This window comes from Natator depressus, chromosome 16, assembly GCF_965152275.1.
Source record: "Natator depressus isolate rNatDep1 chromosome 16, rNatDep2.hap1, whole genome shotgun sequence".
NCBI classification, from domain to species: Eukaryota; Metazoa; Chordata; order Testudines; family Cheloniidae; genus Natator; species Natator depressus.
The window spans coordinates 24,977,298-24,996,688 of NC_134249.1; the positions used below are offsets into that span (position 1 = coordinate 24,977,298).

At 39.2% G+C, this 19,391-nt stretch overlaps 1 protein-coding gene across 1 annotated transcript in view; it reads right to left on the minus strand.

The window, feature by feature from the left end:
• The window catches only part of MAPKAP1 (MAPK associated protein 1), a 160,021-nt gene extending 140,630 nt beyond the window's left edge, over positions 1 to 19,391 (minus strand). The window contains exons 1-2 of the mRNA XM_074973648.1: positions 19,244 to 19,391; positions 1,087 to 1,414 (exon numbers count right to left, since the gene is read on the minus strand). Coding sequence (XP_074829749.1) covers positions 1,087 to 1,345 — 259 coding nt within the window. The 5' untranslated portion in view covers positions 1,346 to 1,414; positions 19,244 to 19,391. The remainder of the gene's footprint in view (positions 1 to 1,086; positions 1,415 to 19,243) is intronic.

Consider the following 19,391-nt stretch of genomic DNA (forward strand, 5'->3'; position numbering starts at 1 on the left):
TTGCTGCTAAATCTCCCATTTGTTGATCTGTTAGAGCACCATCAGGGAAAAAAGTGCTATTACAGAATTAAGATCCAACTTGGACCTTGGTACTACAAAATCATCTGTTGTTCTGAAGTTTCATGATAAAAGCCCATAGAGCAGCTGACCTGTCATGATGTACATTGTCAGCATTCACTGTGACTATCCTGGTCTAAGACTCCTAACATTACTTGTTACTGTGGCATGCAGTTTTAAAAGACACTTGCTCTGTTAGCGAAGTTCTATGCACTCAGAGGTATTATGACTCAAAATTAATTACGATCAACATTCTGCCAACACCTCACTCAAGTTTTCCACAATAAATGTGGTAAATACAAAGTATAAATGTATCACACTTACTTCTGTACTTTGTTTCCTTCCATTTCCCTCCCTCCCTTCTCCAACACTATGTATGTCCTATTTTTGTTGCACATTCTCTCACACCTCCCCTGTCCTGTTCTCTCTTCAGTGGCCTCTGTTACTCTGGTTTTCTTGTCCATCTACTAACCCCTTTTTTCCTATACTCAGTTGTGTCATTGGTTTTAATACTTCGGGCCAGAATGACTTGGTCTGGTGCCCCACTAGGTAGGTACTACTCAAAAAGTAGGTATCCTCACAAAAAAAAAAAAAAAAAAAAAAAAAAAAAACCCCGACTTTGTGTACCTAAACAATAAGAATTTCAAGGACTGATAGTGGAATTTGGGTATTTTGATGGTTTCTTTATCACAATATTTTCTAAATCTTTAATTTTTTGTAATAAAACTGACAACTTCAAAGTTCTTCTACACACTGTGATTTGGTACATTGGAGTAGAAAAATCAACTAAAAATCAGTTTACAATGCAGAAAAGAAACTGGCCCATTATGTATTTCTTTTCCTGAAACAGACCTATTTGCCTAGCTAAATGTTACAAAAGAAAGGTTTGACATATAAGTAGCTACTTGGGTTCTGATAACTGGTCCAAGCAAGTCAAGTTAGCCTTTTGCGTGAGGTTCTAACTGGTATGTTGTTGTTGCTTGTTCTGTGTTTTGTTTGGGGGTAGGTTTTTTTGCAAATAGCATTTACCTGTATTTGATCGTCTTCTAATACCAAAGTCCCAGCTTGAGGTAATATCAACTGATTGGGAATATACATAACCCTGAGTCTCTCCATTGCTTCCCTGCGTTTCCGAACCACTGTCTCCAGTCACTGAAGAAGGATTGAATTTCTCTAGGTCAACATCATGATCTATCAGGACCATTTCACACATCCCTGTGTCATCACTGGTCACATGTGACTGCCGAATATGAGCCAATATAATTGCTGGGTTGTCCAGGAAGGCCATCCTGTCCACAACTCCACCACCTTACTATGCTATCTTCTTCTCTCCATACTGCTCCATGGACAAACTTACCTGGAAACATAAAATATACAGCACTTTAAGAAAAACAGAGTGATTAATGTTTACTCTGGGATGTTTTTGTCACATCCAAAATTGGAATTAAGTATTAGTTAACTAAGTTTTATGCACTGAATTACTTTAATTTCATTCTGACATGGTACAACCATTTACACAGTGAGTATCTATAAAAGTGGCAACCATTTATCCTGGGGGACAGTTTCAATTCAAACAGATAACCTAAGAAAATTAAATAAAATGTACACCCCCAAACTAGTAATTAACACAAAACAAATGATTGCTATAAGGTACAATACACCTACCTATTACACTCAGGAGGAAGTTTCCTTTATACATTCAACATCTCCCCTCTTCTCCCTTCTCTTCCTTTAATGCTTTCAGCCCCCACTCTCACGTAATTGATATCAGCCACTATGTCTTTATTTGTCTTTCACCCACCCCCTACAACAATCCTGTATTTCCATTCTTCTTCCTCTGATGCTGTCTTCCTCCTACCCTCCTCTGCATACTGCCTCTTCAATGCTTGATTTTAGCACCCCTTAAAGCAGACACCTCCTGAGATGATCTCTCAGATTTATCGGCCCGCTGGATGATTGCACTCCCTCCCTCTCACCCCTTCTCTGTGTGCTCTCAGCTCCTTCCAGTCTTCTGAGTTCAGCTCTTCACACTGACTGCTACCACCTACATGACTTATTGTTGAAAAGTTGGTGCAGCAGTCATAAAATGCATGCTAAGGCAATGATACACTGAACACCATTTCTTCATTCAGCAAAGACTTCTTCAGCAGGAAACTAAAATTAAACCTAAAAATTAAGGCATAGGTTTCAAGTGGGAACTTTCTTTAACCCCAGACGTGCATCCTACCAGCTGAACTCCAGTTTTTTCCATTTCCAGGAGAAATGTTTTTAAAAAAGAGAAGAAAAGGTTTGCATTTCAGGACAGAACATTTAACTCGCACTGCTGCTCAATGGAGTTTGTTAGAGGACCGTTAGTGTAACACCCGAAGAATACCATGGTCATATACCACAAGCTCTTTAGTATTTTACCAACAGCAATTTGCACTTTCATAGCAGTGCTTAACAAACAAATATTTACCAAACTCTGCGAGGTAAACGTTATCTCCATTTTACATGTAGCAAAAATGGAGGCAGAGTTTCTTGCTTATAGCTACCGCCATGGCAGATCAAGAAACAGAACCCAGGACCGTGAACTTTCAATCTTTGTGGTTTATATCTGTTAGACAGCACTGCCTTTCATACAAATGCATGGCTGAAACATTCCCACTTCCAGGAAAAAAAAATGATTCAAAACAACTATAGAACTCCAGGGATTAAATCATCATATTGCGGGTACATGACAACTTCTCATTATCACTGCATTCTGCAAGAGCTTCTTCAAGAGAGAGAAAGGAATTTCCCAGAAAGAACTAAGGAAAAAAAGGATGTCAAACCCCAGTAAGTACATTCCCACAGAACTAGAATAAAAGATTGCAGTTTGAGCCTTGCCTTATAGTCTGTCACAGCCCAGAATGCAGGGAAGCATCAGCAAGCTCACCTAAATGGGAATGGCAAAGTGACACCACATTTCACACAAAATATACTTTATTCCTCAGAAACTAGCAGCCTGGAGATCCCTCACTAGGCACCAACAGGTCTGGCATCAGGATATCACGAATATTTGTATTAAATGGAAAGAAGCAATAGTAGTACTTAACTTCAACAGTGACAGCCACATACAGTTACTAATGGCGGAAAGAGAGTCAAAATTATGGAGGTGTCCAAAGGCGGCTCTGCAAGCATCATACTATGGGATTTGATCACCAATACCTCCCCCATAAAAAACCCTCAAAAGTCAGAATCCAACATCACAAATTACATAATCTTTACAGATTTTTACTGTTTTAACTGTTCTCTCTCTCTCCCGTTCTCCACCTTGTCTGTTGTCATTTCTTGTCTATGCTCTTTGATGGAGAGATGTCTCTCTCTCTCTCTCTTTTTTTTTTTTTTTTTTTGGTAAAGTGCCATACAGATTTATAGCATTGCATAAATATTAAATAATAGTCCCAGCACCATGCAGGACTTCAGCAAAAGAATGGGAGAGAAGAAATCCAGCATTCCATTTGTTAAAAATATACTTCTTAAAGAATAATTCAACTTCTACCACAAGTTTTAATAAGTTACATTAACAATGTCTAGCTGTTTTCTAGCAACTTTTATTAAATTACAATTATGCATGTCTAGACAAATTACTTTAATTAGAAAAATAAATTGTTTGTCTGTAAATACTTCTGTCTGCTAAAAATGAGAGACCATAAGGCACGTGTCCCTTTGCTGTAATTTGCCAGCTGAGGGCCTTTAAGTAATAACCTGCTGGCTTTGACCTCAGGAGTACAGACAACTAAGTACAGTAGATGGATATTTAAAACGGAAATGTCTCCCAGGTTGTGTACTGAGAATGTTCTTTAAATATAATTATTTACACCTCACTTAGTACTGGAAAAGGCACTGCTCACCTGCAAATGGTAAGAATTTGTTTAAACAAGCAGCAGCCTTAGGCTTCTCAAAGGTCTGCAAACTCCCAATCAAAAATTACTGCTGCCCCATCAATGTGTCATATAAATGTTGTCATGTTAATTGTGTATTTATAAGATTGTTAATGGTTAGTTAATTTACCTCCTACACTATTATTGTACTTGAAATGATTTAATGTCTGCTGAGGGAGTTAACAACATGTAACAGCAGATGCGATATTTTTACCTTTCTACATTGTACCCCGACTTCGAGCTATTAACAGTCAGCATGCTAAATTGCTCAGGCTTCCTTACAGTCTTACACATGCAATCACCTTGTCTATTCATAATTATGAGAAAAATCACAAGAAATTATGTGTTCAACTCTAGAGTTTAACCAAAAGAATCCCTTTTATTTCTAATTTTAGCAAAGGTACGTTAAAACCCCTTCCATGCTAAAATGTATATTAACTGGAAAGTCTTAAAAATTCCACCAAACTTCTCATTCAGACAATGTGAAGATTATTCATCAAGTCCTGATCCCCCCCACAGCATTTTAGCACTTGCCATCTATATTATAATCAGTTCCCACTTTTGACAGAGGCAAAATATAATGCAATGTCATGATTCCGACACGAGGCACAAAGGCAAAGAAATTCAGGCAAACTTCTCAACTTTATAAACCCTTACATGAGAAACCTTAAATACTAATATTCCCACAGATTTCAATGAGACTACTCACAAGAGTATGGATTTGCAGGATAGATTGACATTAATCTGCTTGGCTGAGGCGATGTATCAGAGCTCATGTGCTCCTCAGACCCACGGCTGACTATTGCAATTCAACGTGTAGTAGCGAGACATAAGAAAATATCAGGACACCATCACCACTTCAGCAAAACACAAATTTTGTGTTTTTATATCAAAACCTTCATATTATTTTAGCATTTTGAACTTCACTGATACGGTTTTATTTAATGGTAATATAATTTAGAGACAACTTTTATGTATATTCCATACAAAACATTAAAAATGTAACACTTGTAGTAAGAAGCCTACAAAACTGTGACTTTGCCGCCTTGGGTATGATATAATTACATGATCACAAACTACTTATCCACAAAACCTTTAACTTTGTTCAGTGTACAAGATGCACACTTCTCAGCGATGAGGCAGTTTCTTTTCTTTAACTTTATTGTTCAGTGCATGACCCAATGTCTCACTTTGTGCACACCATCCAAGCTATGCACTGAACAAGGTCTCTCTTTCTCTCCAGGCTTCTCTATGGGTCTGATCATTGTAGTATTCAAGCACCTCACACATCTTCATGGATTTATCCTCACACATTCCTGTGAAGTTAAGTAGTATCTTCATCATTTTACAGATGCGGAACTGAGCTACAAAGAGGCTGAGTGACTTATTCAAGGTTGCACAGGAAGTCTATGCAAAGTCAAGAATATAACTGATTCCTGTCTGATCCTTGGGTCTCAGTACACTGATTTTATCATAACAATGCTTCTTCCAGTAGACCACTGCTGCATTTTATGCAGTGAATGAAATACGGTTGCTTTGTACATCAGCCTCATTTATAACAGAGTATACAAGGAGTAAGGCAGAATGCTCTGGATCCCAGACCAATTCACCACACAACCCCATCTCATTCAGTTGTCTAAAGTGTGCACAAAATAAGGCAGTAGTCCTGGGGAAAAATGGTATGCAAGCATATAATTAAAAGACAGTATCTTAGTGCATACACAGGGATACATATATACAAAGGGATATATCTAAATTTGAGCTACAAACTTTAATGTGTCACTTCCTGGCTTCTGGGTGCTCTTGGCATCATAATGTTCTTTTAATACAATATTTTGTATTGAATTTCTGGGGTGTTTTTTTAAAACAGTGAAATTACTCCAGAAATGATACTATATTTATTGGACAGCAATAAAGATACCCTTCACTGCACAGTATGTGCAATTGATGAGGGAGGAGTTCACACCTCATTCCGTCCTCACCTATATCAGACAAGAGAACGCAGGAGCTCCTTGGAGGTGAAATAAGGCAGGGCTCTGAAGAGGTCATACCTCTTCCCACATGGTACCCCTTGAAAGTCCTACCTCCATTCATGCACACCTTCACATCATATTCCACAATCCTGTCTTTGAAACCTGAAATTCTATTCCATTGTTACACACCCATGTGCACATACAATGAAATCCTGAGACGTATTCCACTCATTTTACATATGCACATTATGTGCACTATCAATTGAAGTTTGGGAGATAAAGCTAATAAGAGTTTAACATAATCCAGTGCATGCAACTTTTAAATCCTTATAACTCAGCCAGATCAAATCTAGCTTTCAGTGGCCATCTACATCGTCAGGAATAAAACCATACAACATTCCAATGTTGCACTGCTGCCTCCTGAAGTTTAGACCTATTCAGAGGAAACCAAAATAATTTTCTTAGTGAAAAACTTAATTTTTGCATTTTCCATGCTCGAAAATGGGCCAAAAGTGTGACATTCAGAAAAATTTGCTCTTGGACTTCTGAAATACCAAATTTCAGCCAAAGTGGTAAAACTCTGAGAAAGCAGTAAGCAACTAAAAATGACCTTTTATAATGGAAATAGGAATGCATCTGATGAAGTGAGCTGTAGCTCCCGAGAGCTTATGCTCAAATAAATTTGTTAGTCTCTAAGGTGCCACAAGTCCTCCTTTTCTTTCAACTATAGAGGTCACTGCTTGCGTTGCCTGTAAGCACCTGCTTTTACTCCTAAGAATGCAAGAGCACTAAATTACTCTGAAATATTATGCAACTTGGAAAAATAATACTTCTGTAATACAAAGTTCCACAGAAACCAATGGAATACGTGTACCATTAATGAATGTCAAAAGATCTTTGCAGAGTGAAGCACACAGAGAACTAATGATAACGCTAGTTGCTAAATAACGATTTATGTTTATACACATCATGTGTGCTCAAGATATAAACAACACTAATTATCCTAAGAAAAGTACAGTTGAAATCAAAAGCATTCCTTTTTACAGGACACTGTCAAACAAAAAGTAGGTAATGATTCTTATTAGAAAATATTTCTTCTACCATCATAAACAGTTAGCTTACCCTAAAACTAAATACTAAGGAGCCAGATTTTGTATTTGCACTAAGGTAGGACTTATTAATACCAATATGGAAAGTATTAATGAGCCAATTTAGCATAGCATTGTAACATATCACTATCTCCACAACCATAAAATACTGCACCTAACATACTGTTAGGGAGAAAGTGTAGGGCTACTGATTTCCAGATGTCAATGGAAAACAGTTATGGAATAACACTGCAGACACCTCTAGAGGCTACAGCAAAACTAGATAACTTTTCAATCTCTCCATCAAAGCACTTGCTGTTTCCATTTTAAGGAAGGCAGAATATCAACAGAGAGCTAGTCTGTACTATAATACTACATCAAGGATATCTAAAAAAATAAAAGGACCATGCAATATTGATATAAAGCTTGAGAGGTTGGAAAGCAGAAGAGGAAAAACAAATCAGAAAATCCTGAAAAATGTTTACCATTTATGCTGCAGTTCACCACAAACCAAAAACTGTTCTGTGAAAGATCTCTCTTTTGGTGGGAAAAAAAATTAAATTTAAGATTTTGCCACTGCCATAGCAACTTACAATACATGATCCGAACTGGTGTGATTTGAAGTTTACACATGATAAACTGAGATTTATATCGATCATAAAATATTCTGATAAGCACAACGGGTGTGCACTTGCCTGATTCCCCCCCCTCTAACCTAAAGCTCCTCTGCTCGATCAGGACTATTATCTGAATTTAATACCACCTACTTAATTACACAATTCTTTTTTAAAACAGCAAAACGATGGAAAGTTTGCAAGCCTTGTTAAAGCTCTGAGAAATTTAAAGATACATAACTACAAATACCCTTTCACAGTAGTTTATAATGAAAACACTGACAGATCCTCAACTAATGCAGTTTTATCTGGTCCCAAGATAAGCTAGTGTAATATCCCTGGGCAAGAGAATAGTTAATTACAAAAATATATCCAGATTTCAAATTTTTCTCTCTTTTATTCTAAAAATGTTAGCAAAATGTCGGTTTCTAAGTAAAGACTATTTGTAACAGAATTATATATTTATTTAGATAACTGTTTATGAGATACTAAATGTATTATGGGTCAAACAGACCTCAGACTCCAAAGCTGAGTTGCACAGAGACGCAAGCTCAAATCTCAAGGAGTTTCTTGAGTCCAGGGTATAGATATTGCTGAGACCAAAAAAAGCACTCTCAATCTATCAGTACTGTCAACCTCATCTTCAAATATCGTAAGTCAGATACCCCTAAAGCATGAGATTGGCTTCAAATGTACCTGATTTAAAAAATATATATATATAAAATTTGAATTCTTTTTATTTGTATCCTGATATTGAGCCTTTAAGATTCAAGTTTGACCAAGATATGCAGGTGAACGAATAAAAGACGTATGGGATGGATTTAAGACACAACTTTATTAATTTTACACTTGGTAGTTGTGCAACATGCCCACCTGCCGTTTTGACAGTACCAGAAACTGGTTGCAGTGCCTGTTATTGGGGGGGAGGGATAGCTCAGTGGTTTGAGCATTAGCCTGCTAAACCCAGGGTTGTGAGTTCAATCCTCGAGGGGCCCATTTAGGGATCTGGGCCAAAAATTGGGGATTGGTCCTGCTTTGAGCAGGGGGTTGGACTAGATGACCTACTGAGGTCCCTTCCAACCTTGATATTCTATGATTCTATGACTCCATTCACACCATAACTCAGGGTAGACCCTCCACAGCCTACCCTGCGACACAGTGAAACCTCTCTCTTTTCTCCCTACTGCAAGAGCAAGGTGTCGTAGAGGCCACCAAGGTGGTGGGCATCTCAGTCCACAAAGACTTCAGGTCTCCCCACTCACAGAACCGCAAGTTCCATCAGCCAAAAGCCCAGGTCTCATTTACCACTGGAAGCTGGCCCTAGGAGCCTTTACCTGCATTGGATACTGGCCACAAGTTGCAAGGAGTTAACAATTTGACCTTCCTTACTCAAAACTTTTAAATCCTATTGCATTCAACCCAACTGAATGATGCTGTGAGGAAGGCAAACAAAGCAAAACAAAAAACAAAACCACCAAACCTTTTGCCAATTTGGCCCAATGGGAAAAATTCCTTCCTGATCCCAAAACAGACATCAGTCAGAGCCACAGCATCATGAAAAACCACAGGTCCTATGCTACAACTAAAAGGATGGAGGGTGGGGCATCTAACCAGAACAAGGGGCTTTTCAAAAGCCTGGGTAAATTTAAACTGGTGGGGGTAGGATGTTGGGGGGCATCCTGGACTCTTCCACCTGTTCCAGCCAAAGGAGAAACAGAAGACTGGGGAAGGGGATGGGGTCATGTGGCAGCCACCATCTTACCACACATGCGCTCTGGGCTATTCTCTCGCCACTGACCCCACATTACATTCCCAGCCATCTGGTCAGAATCCTCTCCCCTGTGAATGCAGTTAGGGGGTATTTCGAGCTTTTCTCTGCAAAGGTAAGGGCTAGAAACCTTTTTTTCCCCAAACGCAAACTGAAATTCCGGTATAAACACATGATTAGCAGCTGGGGGCTTTGAGAAAAAATATCGAATATCATGGCAGTTGGCAACACTAAATTATGGTAAAATGAGTTTTTCTTTCCCTTCCATCACCTCTGAGCTCTGTTGGCTATGAACCCTTCTGTTCTGAATGGTGAATGCCATGAGAACTCCCCATCCATATGACTGCACAAATAGTCTGGCTGACATTATGGCCACCCTCCCCACCTAACCCCTGGTTTTTGCAATATCTCCCCTGCTCCTACAGGGAGACTTACTCTCCAGTGACCTATGTAATATAAATTACTTTTAAAATTAAATTGAATTTATCTGGGATTAGACAAAGCATTAGGGCAATGGTCTGACGTCAGGGTAGACAGGTTTGTTGTGAACATGCTTTTGGTGAGTTCTGAGGGCAGCAGCTCAGATGACAATTTCATAGTAGCCAGAATAGATTTGCATATTCACAGTTGGCCTATTGAGATAACTATACAGTGATCATGCAGTCCCCATGTCCTGAATAACTAAAGATCATTATTAGAAATTGTCATAAGTTATGGTTAAAAAAATAACCAAGCCATCTTTATTCAGACAAAAGCCTTAGAGTACACAGCTCAGGAGGACTGACAAATAAGTATACAGTTGCAGATCAGGAACTATTCTGAATTCTGAGTGGATGGGATACCTCCATTTTAGTTTAACAGTTTAATAAATGTGGTTATGCTGCAGTTAAATTTCCTAAATTGTCCCTACAAAACCAGAATATTTGTGAAGACACAGCCACCCCTTTAAAGTGCCACTTATCAAATAAATTTCTCATGGTTTTAATAAAATATGTTGTAATTGTCCATGTTTCAAGTTAAGTTAAAAGTAGTTTCAGATTCGACCCCAGCCACAGTCCTTCCGCCAATTTCTGTGATATTCCTTTAAAAATGTTTCTCTTTTGTTGTAAAAGTAAAATTGAACAGAGAAAAAAAGTTTTCTTTGCTCTATTTGTTTTATGTTTCAGTAATAGTATGCAATCTTCAGACAGAAGAGTAATTTTTAAGTCCACTATGTTCCATAATCAATTAATAAAGAATAAGATCCTATTAGATTTGAAAAAAAAATCAAATTTGAAACATCACAGAACTTCTATAACGTATGAAAGTATGCCATGAATATAAAAAAATTCCTTCAATCTCAGAATGTAGAAGGCTGGAAAGAACACCACAATATTACAGGATCGTAGGCTTGAGTTGTTCCTTGATCCCTAGACTTTAACATCTCCATTTGATGGCAGCTTTTTAAAGTGATTTTAAAGGCCAACACAAAAAGACAAAGATTAGTAAAGCAGAATTCATTTCCCCAACAGCACATTGGCTGAAGCAGGAAGGTGAGAACGCACTTCAATAGTTTATTGGTTCAGGTAATGCAAAATAATTTCACGGTGACTTCTGCCTCCACTTATGAAAAATCAGCTCTGGATACCTACTTTCTTACCAGTACAGGAACAACCTTTCCTCTTTTGAGTCTTCAACCTCTGGTAAAAGTACCAAATTCAAATATTCCAGCTCACTATGAATATTCAAAAGACTTGAAAACTATACAGCATACATATAGTACTTGAGTACTAGACAGAATCCTGTACGTGTTAGATAATGGAGAGAGGAGAACCACATATGAAAACTTAAGTTAATGTTTCAAACACTCAGCTATATTTAAGACTGAATACTTAGCTAGAAAAGCTGTCACTAATATCCATTGGTTCCTATATTTTAAAAAAAATAATGAAAGGCACCATTTAAAGTGGTTTTAAAAGGTAACCCTTCATGAGAAAAACTGGATTTTTAAAAAATATGATGCAAGTGCAACATTTATTAAAAATATCTTTAGAAATCCTAGCTAGCTTAGGAACACGTAAATCTGTTTTATATAAAATATTTTATTTCTGTATTTACAGAATTCTGTTTGGAAATTCTTCTACTTTTGATGTCACACTAATCAGGATGCAAATTATACCAACTGAAATATCTTAAATATTTTATTTACTGTGTCATGGAGGTAGAGGGGGTCTGGAGAGAGAGAAAATTGGAGCTCCCACGCACATAACCTGCTCCCACTATTTGTTTCTTGGTCTTGTCAAAGCTTCATTTGACTGTAAACAAACTGTTCCTCTGCTAAACTGAGTTATCCCACATCAAGATTTAAGCAAATAAATATGTATTAAAAAATGCAGAGATTATAAATTAGAGCAGACAAATCTGTATCTAGACTCATGCCTGCAAAGAGCATTCTATCAATATAGTGAAATGCTAATCTCCTAATTAACAACCTAATTAGGTAATTATGGCTTTGCAGAGGGATGCCTAAATGAAATATGACAACATGGTCACCTCTTTATATGGCACCTGTGGGCCTTTTCAGCTGTCACTGCAAAGAGTGCAATATCAATTTGAACAGATGACAAAGTGTTGTCATTTTTCATTCTGATATTGTACTGAATGGTTTGGACAGAAGCAGTTTACAAAAGCGGCATCTTGTCTGATTTTTGCCTAATCTAAATATGTTCAAACACTTTGCTTAATTTTTAACATCTATGATTATACTGAATTTTTTATATTGGCTACTACAGAAGTGTAACAGAGCACATACTCCACATTCACAAAGTTATCCAATCATACTGTGCTGGCCACATACGGTGAAACTACCATAGTCTTGAAGTACATGCTCATTAGGGTTGACAAGAGCAGCAAAAACCTAGAGCACATTAGTTCATTTCGGCATTTAAAGACACAGGGTTTTTTTTTAAACGTTACAGCACTTTGTACATAGCATGTTCCAATTTTGTTTTTTAAATCCCTTTTAAAAAATTGCTACTTCTATTAATGATCAACACCCTTTTGCAGAACTTAAGGATGGGTATTCAGCATCAACAAGACAGTGAAACTGACTATACCTTGCCCACTGAATAGCACTTCCTGTAAACTGATTATTTTTCTTTATCATTCTTCAGTTACAGTAATCTGATGAGTTACTTGTAACGAAAGTAGGCACAACTTTAGATGGAGCTGTTATTTTTCAAGTTGACACTGTCCTTTAACAATATTTGGAGATCCTCTCGACAGATATGCAAAATGCTTTGCAGACATTAACTAAGCCTCAGTGTTCCTTACATTAATGTATTATTATATCTGTTTGCAAATGGGAAACTGAGGCACAAAAAGATGATGTGACTAGCCTAACAGTAAGTCAGAGGCAAAAAAAATAAAAGGAGCTAGGAGTCCTGATTCCTACTCTCCAACTATAACACAAGGCTAAGCCATGAAAGTTAACAATCATGATTTAAAAACATAAATAAATGTTTTTATTTAAATCATGATTTTTTTGTAAATTAAAATATTTTATATACATGTTGCTAGTTCTTTACTTTCTTCCCATTTAATAGTCTTAAACTGCTAGTGAATATTTTGTATTTTTTCTTTAATTTCCAAATTGTTAGTAGAATTTCAGATTTTACATGCAGATTTATTCTAATAAGTTTCACACTTAAAATGAAAAAAGAAAAGGAGTACTTGTGGCACCTTAGAGACTAACAAATTTATTTAAAATGCTGATCTGTGCTGAAAGACAAGCCCAGGGCCCCCAATAACAACCATACTGTGAGAACAACAAACTCAAACACAGAATTGATAAGCATAGAGCCTGCGTTATATCTGCAGTTGCCTCCACCACCTTCCATTGTTGAGGCCTTGGGTGTTAGTAAACCACACTCCTTCCTGTTCTCTGCTTGAGGCACATAATGGTTTAGTCTCCTGGCTGTTTTAGTCTAATCCTTGCTATTGGGCTTAATTTTGGAGTAACTGGGTGGGGATTAGCGGACTCTGTTGTGCAGTAGGTCAGACTAGATATGGGGTTCTCAAACTTAATTGCACCGTGACCCCCTTCTAACAACAAAAAATACTACTCAACATCGGGGGGGAGGGGGAGTCTGAGCCTGCCTAAACCCCACCACCCCAGGCAGGCGGGCCAAAACCAAAGGGCTTCAGCCCTAGGTGAGCGGTCTGTAACCTGAGCACCGCCACCCAGGGCTGAAGCCTTCAGGGTTTGGCTTCAGCCCTGGGCCCTACCAAGTCTAATGCCAGCCCTGGCGACCCCATTAAAATAGGGTCATGACCCACTTTGGGGTCCCAACCGACAGTCTGAGAACTGCTGGACTAGATGAGCTGCTAGTCCTTTCTGGTCTTCAACTCTCTAGGTATGATTACAAGCCATTAAAAACCCGTAGCTGGGTTGTGCCAACTGACTCAGGCTTGCAGGGCTCATGCTAAGGGGATGTTTAATTGTAGTGTAGATGTTTGGGTTCGGGTGAGGTGAGGTGGGAAGGTATGTGTGTTACAAACACCAGAGGTGAAAGTAAGCTGGTACACCGCCACTACCGCAGCTGGAGCCCCGGGCCCCTTAAATCAAGATTTAAAGAGCCTGGGGATTTAAGGCCCTGGCTCTTCCAGTTGAGGCCACGCCCCCTGCTCAGGACTCCGGCATACCGGTAAGTCCTTTAACTTACTTTCACCCCTGACAAACACCATCACTTGCACACATTTACATAGTACACACTTCAGTCTTTAACCATACACTTGCCTAAAAAGGAGAATCCAGAGTAGTACATTTTTCTCTTTGCCTGTACACCACTGAAAAAAATAAAATTAGATCTAAAAAAAGTTTAGATCTCCGTCAAAGTTCTTTGAAGAATTGTCAAGGGACTCAATTTGTAGACTATGGCTTGCACTTTTCCTGAACAAACCTCATTAGTTCTTGACAATGACCTAAAACTGGGTTTGCTTGCCTAGAGCCCCCCCCAAAAGATCTGACTGTAGGATTGTGGCTTGTATCTTTCATCTGCCTATGGTCCTTTCTAACAAAACTAAGGAGACAAACTTAATTGCCAGATATTGGCAGGATTACATTAAGGACTGTTTACCAATTTTTCTTTGGTTGAGATACCTTATATCTGGAAGTAAATTCCATTTGGAATATTTAACTGGCTTTCAACCACAAAATAACTGCTCCCTATCAGTCATAGTTTTATGGCTAGGTCTCTGTCACCACAGTATCACATTTCAATACTAAAAAATGTGATCCTAGAGAAATGAGAGGCACATTACCTTTAAAATGTTTTAGATGTATAGTTCATTTTGTCTACATCAACAGTAAAAGCATATTCATAAATGTAGATTCCTGTTCCAAATACTGTAAATCTAGCTATGAAAAAAACTAACTGCACTGCATACATTTAAAGGTAAAGAGAAGAAAATCCACAGTACGTAGGCAAGGTATATTACCAGAATTTAATCTCAACATTTTTCTATCACCACACATTGTTCAAAATGCTGATTTTCTCCCCCTCCCTTTATAAAAAAAAAAAGCGTTACCTGCCAATTTCTCTCTCTGGTCCTAATCCTGTTTTCTTGTATCATTTCTACTTCCAAAGCTAGAACTGCTAGTATCCAAAATTAGATCTTGAACAGCCGCTCAGGATTTATTTTCTTCATTTTTATATTCTGTTTTATAAGTAAATACTGTGGGAGTTCATTTCAAAGGAAGTATTTTAGAAATCAAAATTTGTACCCATTTATATTAAACAAAATTAAACTGAATAAACTTTGGACAAGACAGACCATAATCACATTTCTCTCTCATCACAACGGGGGTGGGGGTCTGTGCACCCCTTTTGAGTTGTTTGCATAGTCACAAAGAAAATTACTATTTAGAGAATTGCCCTTTGGGCTCTATATCAAATGTAAGCACAGATTCATAAGTGTTTAACTTTAGCTCTCTCTTCTTTCTCCTTTTAATTTTCAAAGCTCCCTAGCAGTCTCTTTTTTCCCTACTTCTTCCTTAATTCCTGAGTTATTAGCCCAAGGCTTCTGAAGGGTCAGTGCACAAAGCATGTCCCGGTTTTTAAAAAAATTGTGAACTTTTGACAGGACTTCCTCTCAAAACACACCATGGAAACAGGTTACGGACGTGCTTCATATGATTAAAATTGGGCTAATGGACAACACTGCACCAAGCCCAAGATGTGAACAAAAACATACCACAGACCAGCACCAGTAAAGACAAATATTAGCAAATATGGAGGCTTTTTCAGTATATGTCTTGTTTTGAGAAAGCTTGCCAGCGGATTTCAGTGGTAGCCGTGTTAGTTTGTATCAGCAAAAAAAAAAAAAAAAAAAAAAAAAAAAAAAAAGAGTCCTTGTGGCACCTTAGAGACTAACAAATTTATTTGCGCATAAGCTTTCATGGGCTAGAACCCACTTCATCAGATGTATGAAGTAAAAGATACAGGAGCAGGTATAAATACATGAAAGGATGTGGGTTAATTTACCAAGTGTTAGGTCAGTCAGTCTAACGAGATAAATCAATTAACAGCAGGATACCAAAGGAGGAGAAATAACTTTTGAAGTGGTAAGAGAGTGGCCCATTACAGACAGGTTTTAGAGTAGCAGCCGTGTTAGTCTGTATTCGCAAAAAGAAAAGGAGGACTTGTGGCACCTTAGAGACTAACAAATTTATCTGAGCATAAGCTTTCGTGAGCTACAGCTCACTTCATCAGATGCATTCAGTATTTTCCACTGAATGCATCCGATGAAGTGAGCTGTAGCTCACGAAAGCTTATGCTCAAATAAATTGGTTAGTCTCTAAGGTGCCACAAGTACTCCTTTTCAGACAGTTGACAAGAAGGTGTGAGTAACAGTAGGGAGAAATTAGTATTGAGGAAATTAAGTTTAGGTTTTGTAATGACCCAACCACTCCCTCCCTTAGGGTATCCTGCTGTTAATTGATTTATCTTGTTAGACTGACCTAACACTTGGTAAAGCAACCGACACCTTTCATGTATTTATACCTGCTCCTGTATCTTACACTTCATACATCTGATGAAGTGGGTTCTAGCCCATGAAAGCTTATGCCCAAATAAATTTGCTAGTCTCTAAAGTGCCACAAGGACTCCTCGTTTTTCTTGCCAGCAGAGACACTGGGGAAATATTAAAATGTAGAATATCAAAGGGCTGGATTAGCCTCACCTCTAATATATAGACTATATAGACCAGACAGACTGAAAGAATTGGTGTTAGTAAAATGTAGCACAGCAAACTTACTGTCATTATGAAAAGGTGCTAGTAGGAGTTCTTTGCATCAGCAGACATGGGGGAAGGCTGTGAAGACTTTTTGCTTTTCTACACTGAACACAGTGTTGTCATCTTTTTAAAAATCAACTTGTTTCAGTTATTTAAGGTATCAAGGGCCCTCCGGCATTTGTCTCATTCTTACACCCCATAATTTCTGGTAATGGAAAGCTTGTTTTATTGAAAATAACAAACAGATCCTTCTGACAAACAACTTAGTGATGAGATCTTTATTGTAAGGGCCACTCATACTCCTATACAAACAAATTCCAAGAGAACCGAACAATTAAAAGTGAAACCTAGAGCAGACAGGGCACATAACTGAAATAAACAGCTATGACAGGGTTCTCAAACTGGGGGTCAAGACCCCTCGGAATCACGAGGTTATTACATGGGGGAATCACAAGCTGTCAGCCTCTACCCCAAACCCTGCTTTGCATCCAGCATTTATAATGGTGTTAAATATATTAAACATATATTTTAATTTATGAGGGGGGGGTCGCACTCAGAGGCTATGTGAAAGCGGTCACCAGTACAAAAGTTTGAGAACCACTGACCTACGGTAATCAACAGATGGTGTGTGGCTAGGAGAAGGGGCTTGTCTACACACCAACTAGAACTGAAATAACTAAGCTGGTCGTAATTCACACTTTTCGTTACTTCAGAGGAAATTGTGTATAGACTCTTACTTTGGACTATATCAAAACAGTACACTCTCAATTTGAAAAGTGTCAACACACAGATTTGCACTAAAATAATGGGAGGTTTTAATTACAACCAATTTAGTTATTTTGGTTCCAGTCTGTGTATAGACAGGACCTAAGTAAAAGGTAAGGTAAACTGAAAACAGTCTGGATGCCCCAAAAGGTTCATCTTGTCATTTAGTTTTCAAACTGTTGTCAAGTAAACTATGTTATTCCTGGTCTAGATGACAACCAGGGATGAGCTTAACAACACTTATATCAAACCTTACCTTTGTCTCAATCACAAAATATACCACTCCCTCTCCCACACTGGAATTCCTACAGTATGTGAGCACCGCAGTTGGCTGGCAACCCTTCTCATGTGTGTCAGAAAACAAGGCAATGAACCAGCAAATAAGGCAGAGTGGAATCACTTTAAACGGTCACACTGCAAGCACCCTATACAACCAGAGTAGCATGTTGGAGACTGGGGATCCAAACCAAAGAAGCTCATGCAGCAGGAAAGTTATAATGTTAATATGAGGTGGTAATAGCAGAACACAGAGGAATGTAACTTACCATATTATCCCAGGACATCAGGTCTATTGTACTTGCTTATGGGAACCAGAAACTCAGTATCTGAACCAAAGCCTCTCAACAGTATCTCAATTTCTATAATGTGCCTGAGTCCAGGCCTTTTGCCACATGCCCTACCAGATATCACCTGTTTTCCCCTTTCAAATCACTTCTTAGAAGCCCACTTGATCTACACTGTTTACCCAAACTATAGCTTCTTGTCCATTATATCTACTATACTTATTTGTGCAATTACAATGACGTCCTTGCAAAAAGATTGGTGTGTTTTAAGTGCCTTTTACCTACTCTAAAGGGCAGCCTACATAAAGCTCTCTATATAAACCGTACTAATTTGTATATCTACAGGACTGATATATTCACATAAGTCTCTGAAATATCATAAACATAGAATAATGGTTTCCTGTAGCCCATGAATTTAACAAGACTTTTATTCTGAGGAATAAATGAACGATTATACAGAAGAATCTCACTAACTCACACAAGTGAAGACCTGTTGTCAATTACAGAATTTTGTGAATTAGCAACAGAACATGTGCACTAAAACCATGCTAACGTAGCATTAGCTATACTTTGTTCATTCATTTTCACTGTTTAATTTTAATGAAATGTGATACGCAATAAGATATTTACAAATATTCTGCACCACACTGTGAAGATAAGGAAGTCAGACGTGTGGCAATGTACAATAAACTCTGCCAACAAAGCTCTGCTGAGAGAGAAGGAGAAACCGAAGGTTTGTACCAACTACATAGTTCTATTGATCACATTCCTTTTTCTGCCTTCAACGAGGTGTCAAACGCCCGCAGCAAAGGACCATTTTGTGGACGGGTCAGGGCAGGACAGGGGAGCGGGGACTCCCGGGCTCCCCCAGCTCGGGGAAGGGGCAGGAGCGCTGGGAGCGAGGGCTCTGGCGTCCTAGGGTTGCAGCGGGGCTCCAGCTGTTCGAGGGGGTGGGGGCGGGGGCAGACGGAGACTAGGGCTCCGGACTCCTGGGTTCTGCCCTCAATGCCGGGAGGGGAGCGGGGTCCAGGGGCCGGGGTGGGCAAAGAGGCGCGGCCCGGCCCAGCGGGCGGCGAGCCGCAGCCTCCGGGCTCGGGCTGCGGCCTGCCCCAGCACAGAGCCGAGCTCAGCCCGGCGCCGGGGCTCCGTCCCCGGGGCAGCCTGCCTGAGTCCAGGGAGCGGAGCGGGGCGGGGCGGGGCGGTGCAGCTGGGACCCGGGACCCTTCCCCACTTACAGGCCGCGCGGGCGCTGCAGCTCCCGTGGGGCCGGGTCCCTCTTCCTGCCCCCGCCGGCGGGGCCGCTTCCGGGGCCGCTCAGACCCCGCCGCCACCAGCTCGCGGCACGGACCCACGGACCCGGAAACACAACCTCCTGCCGGAAGT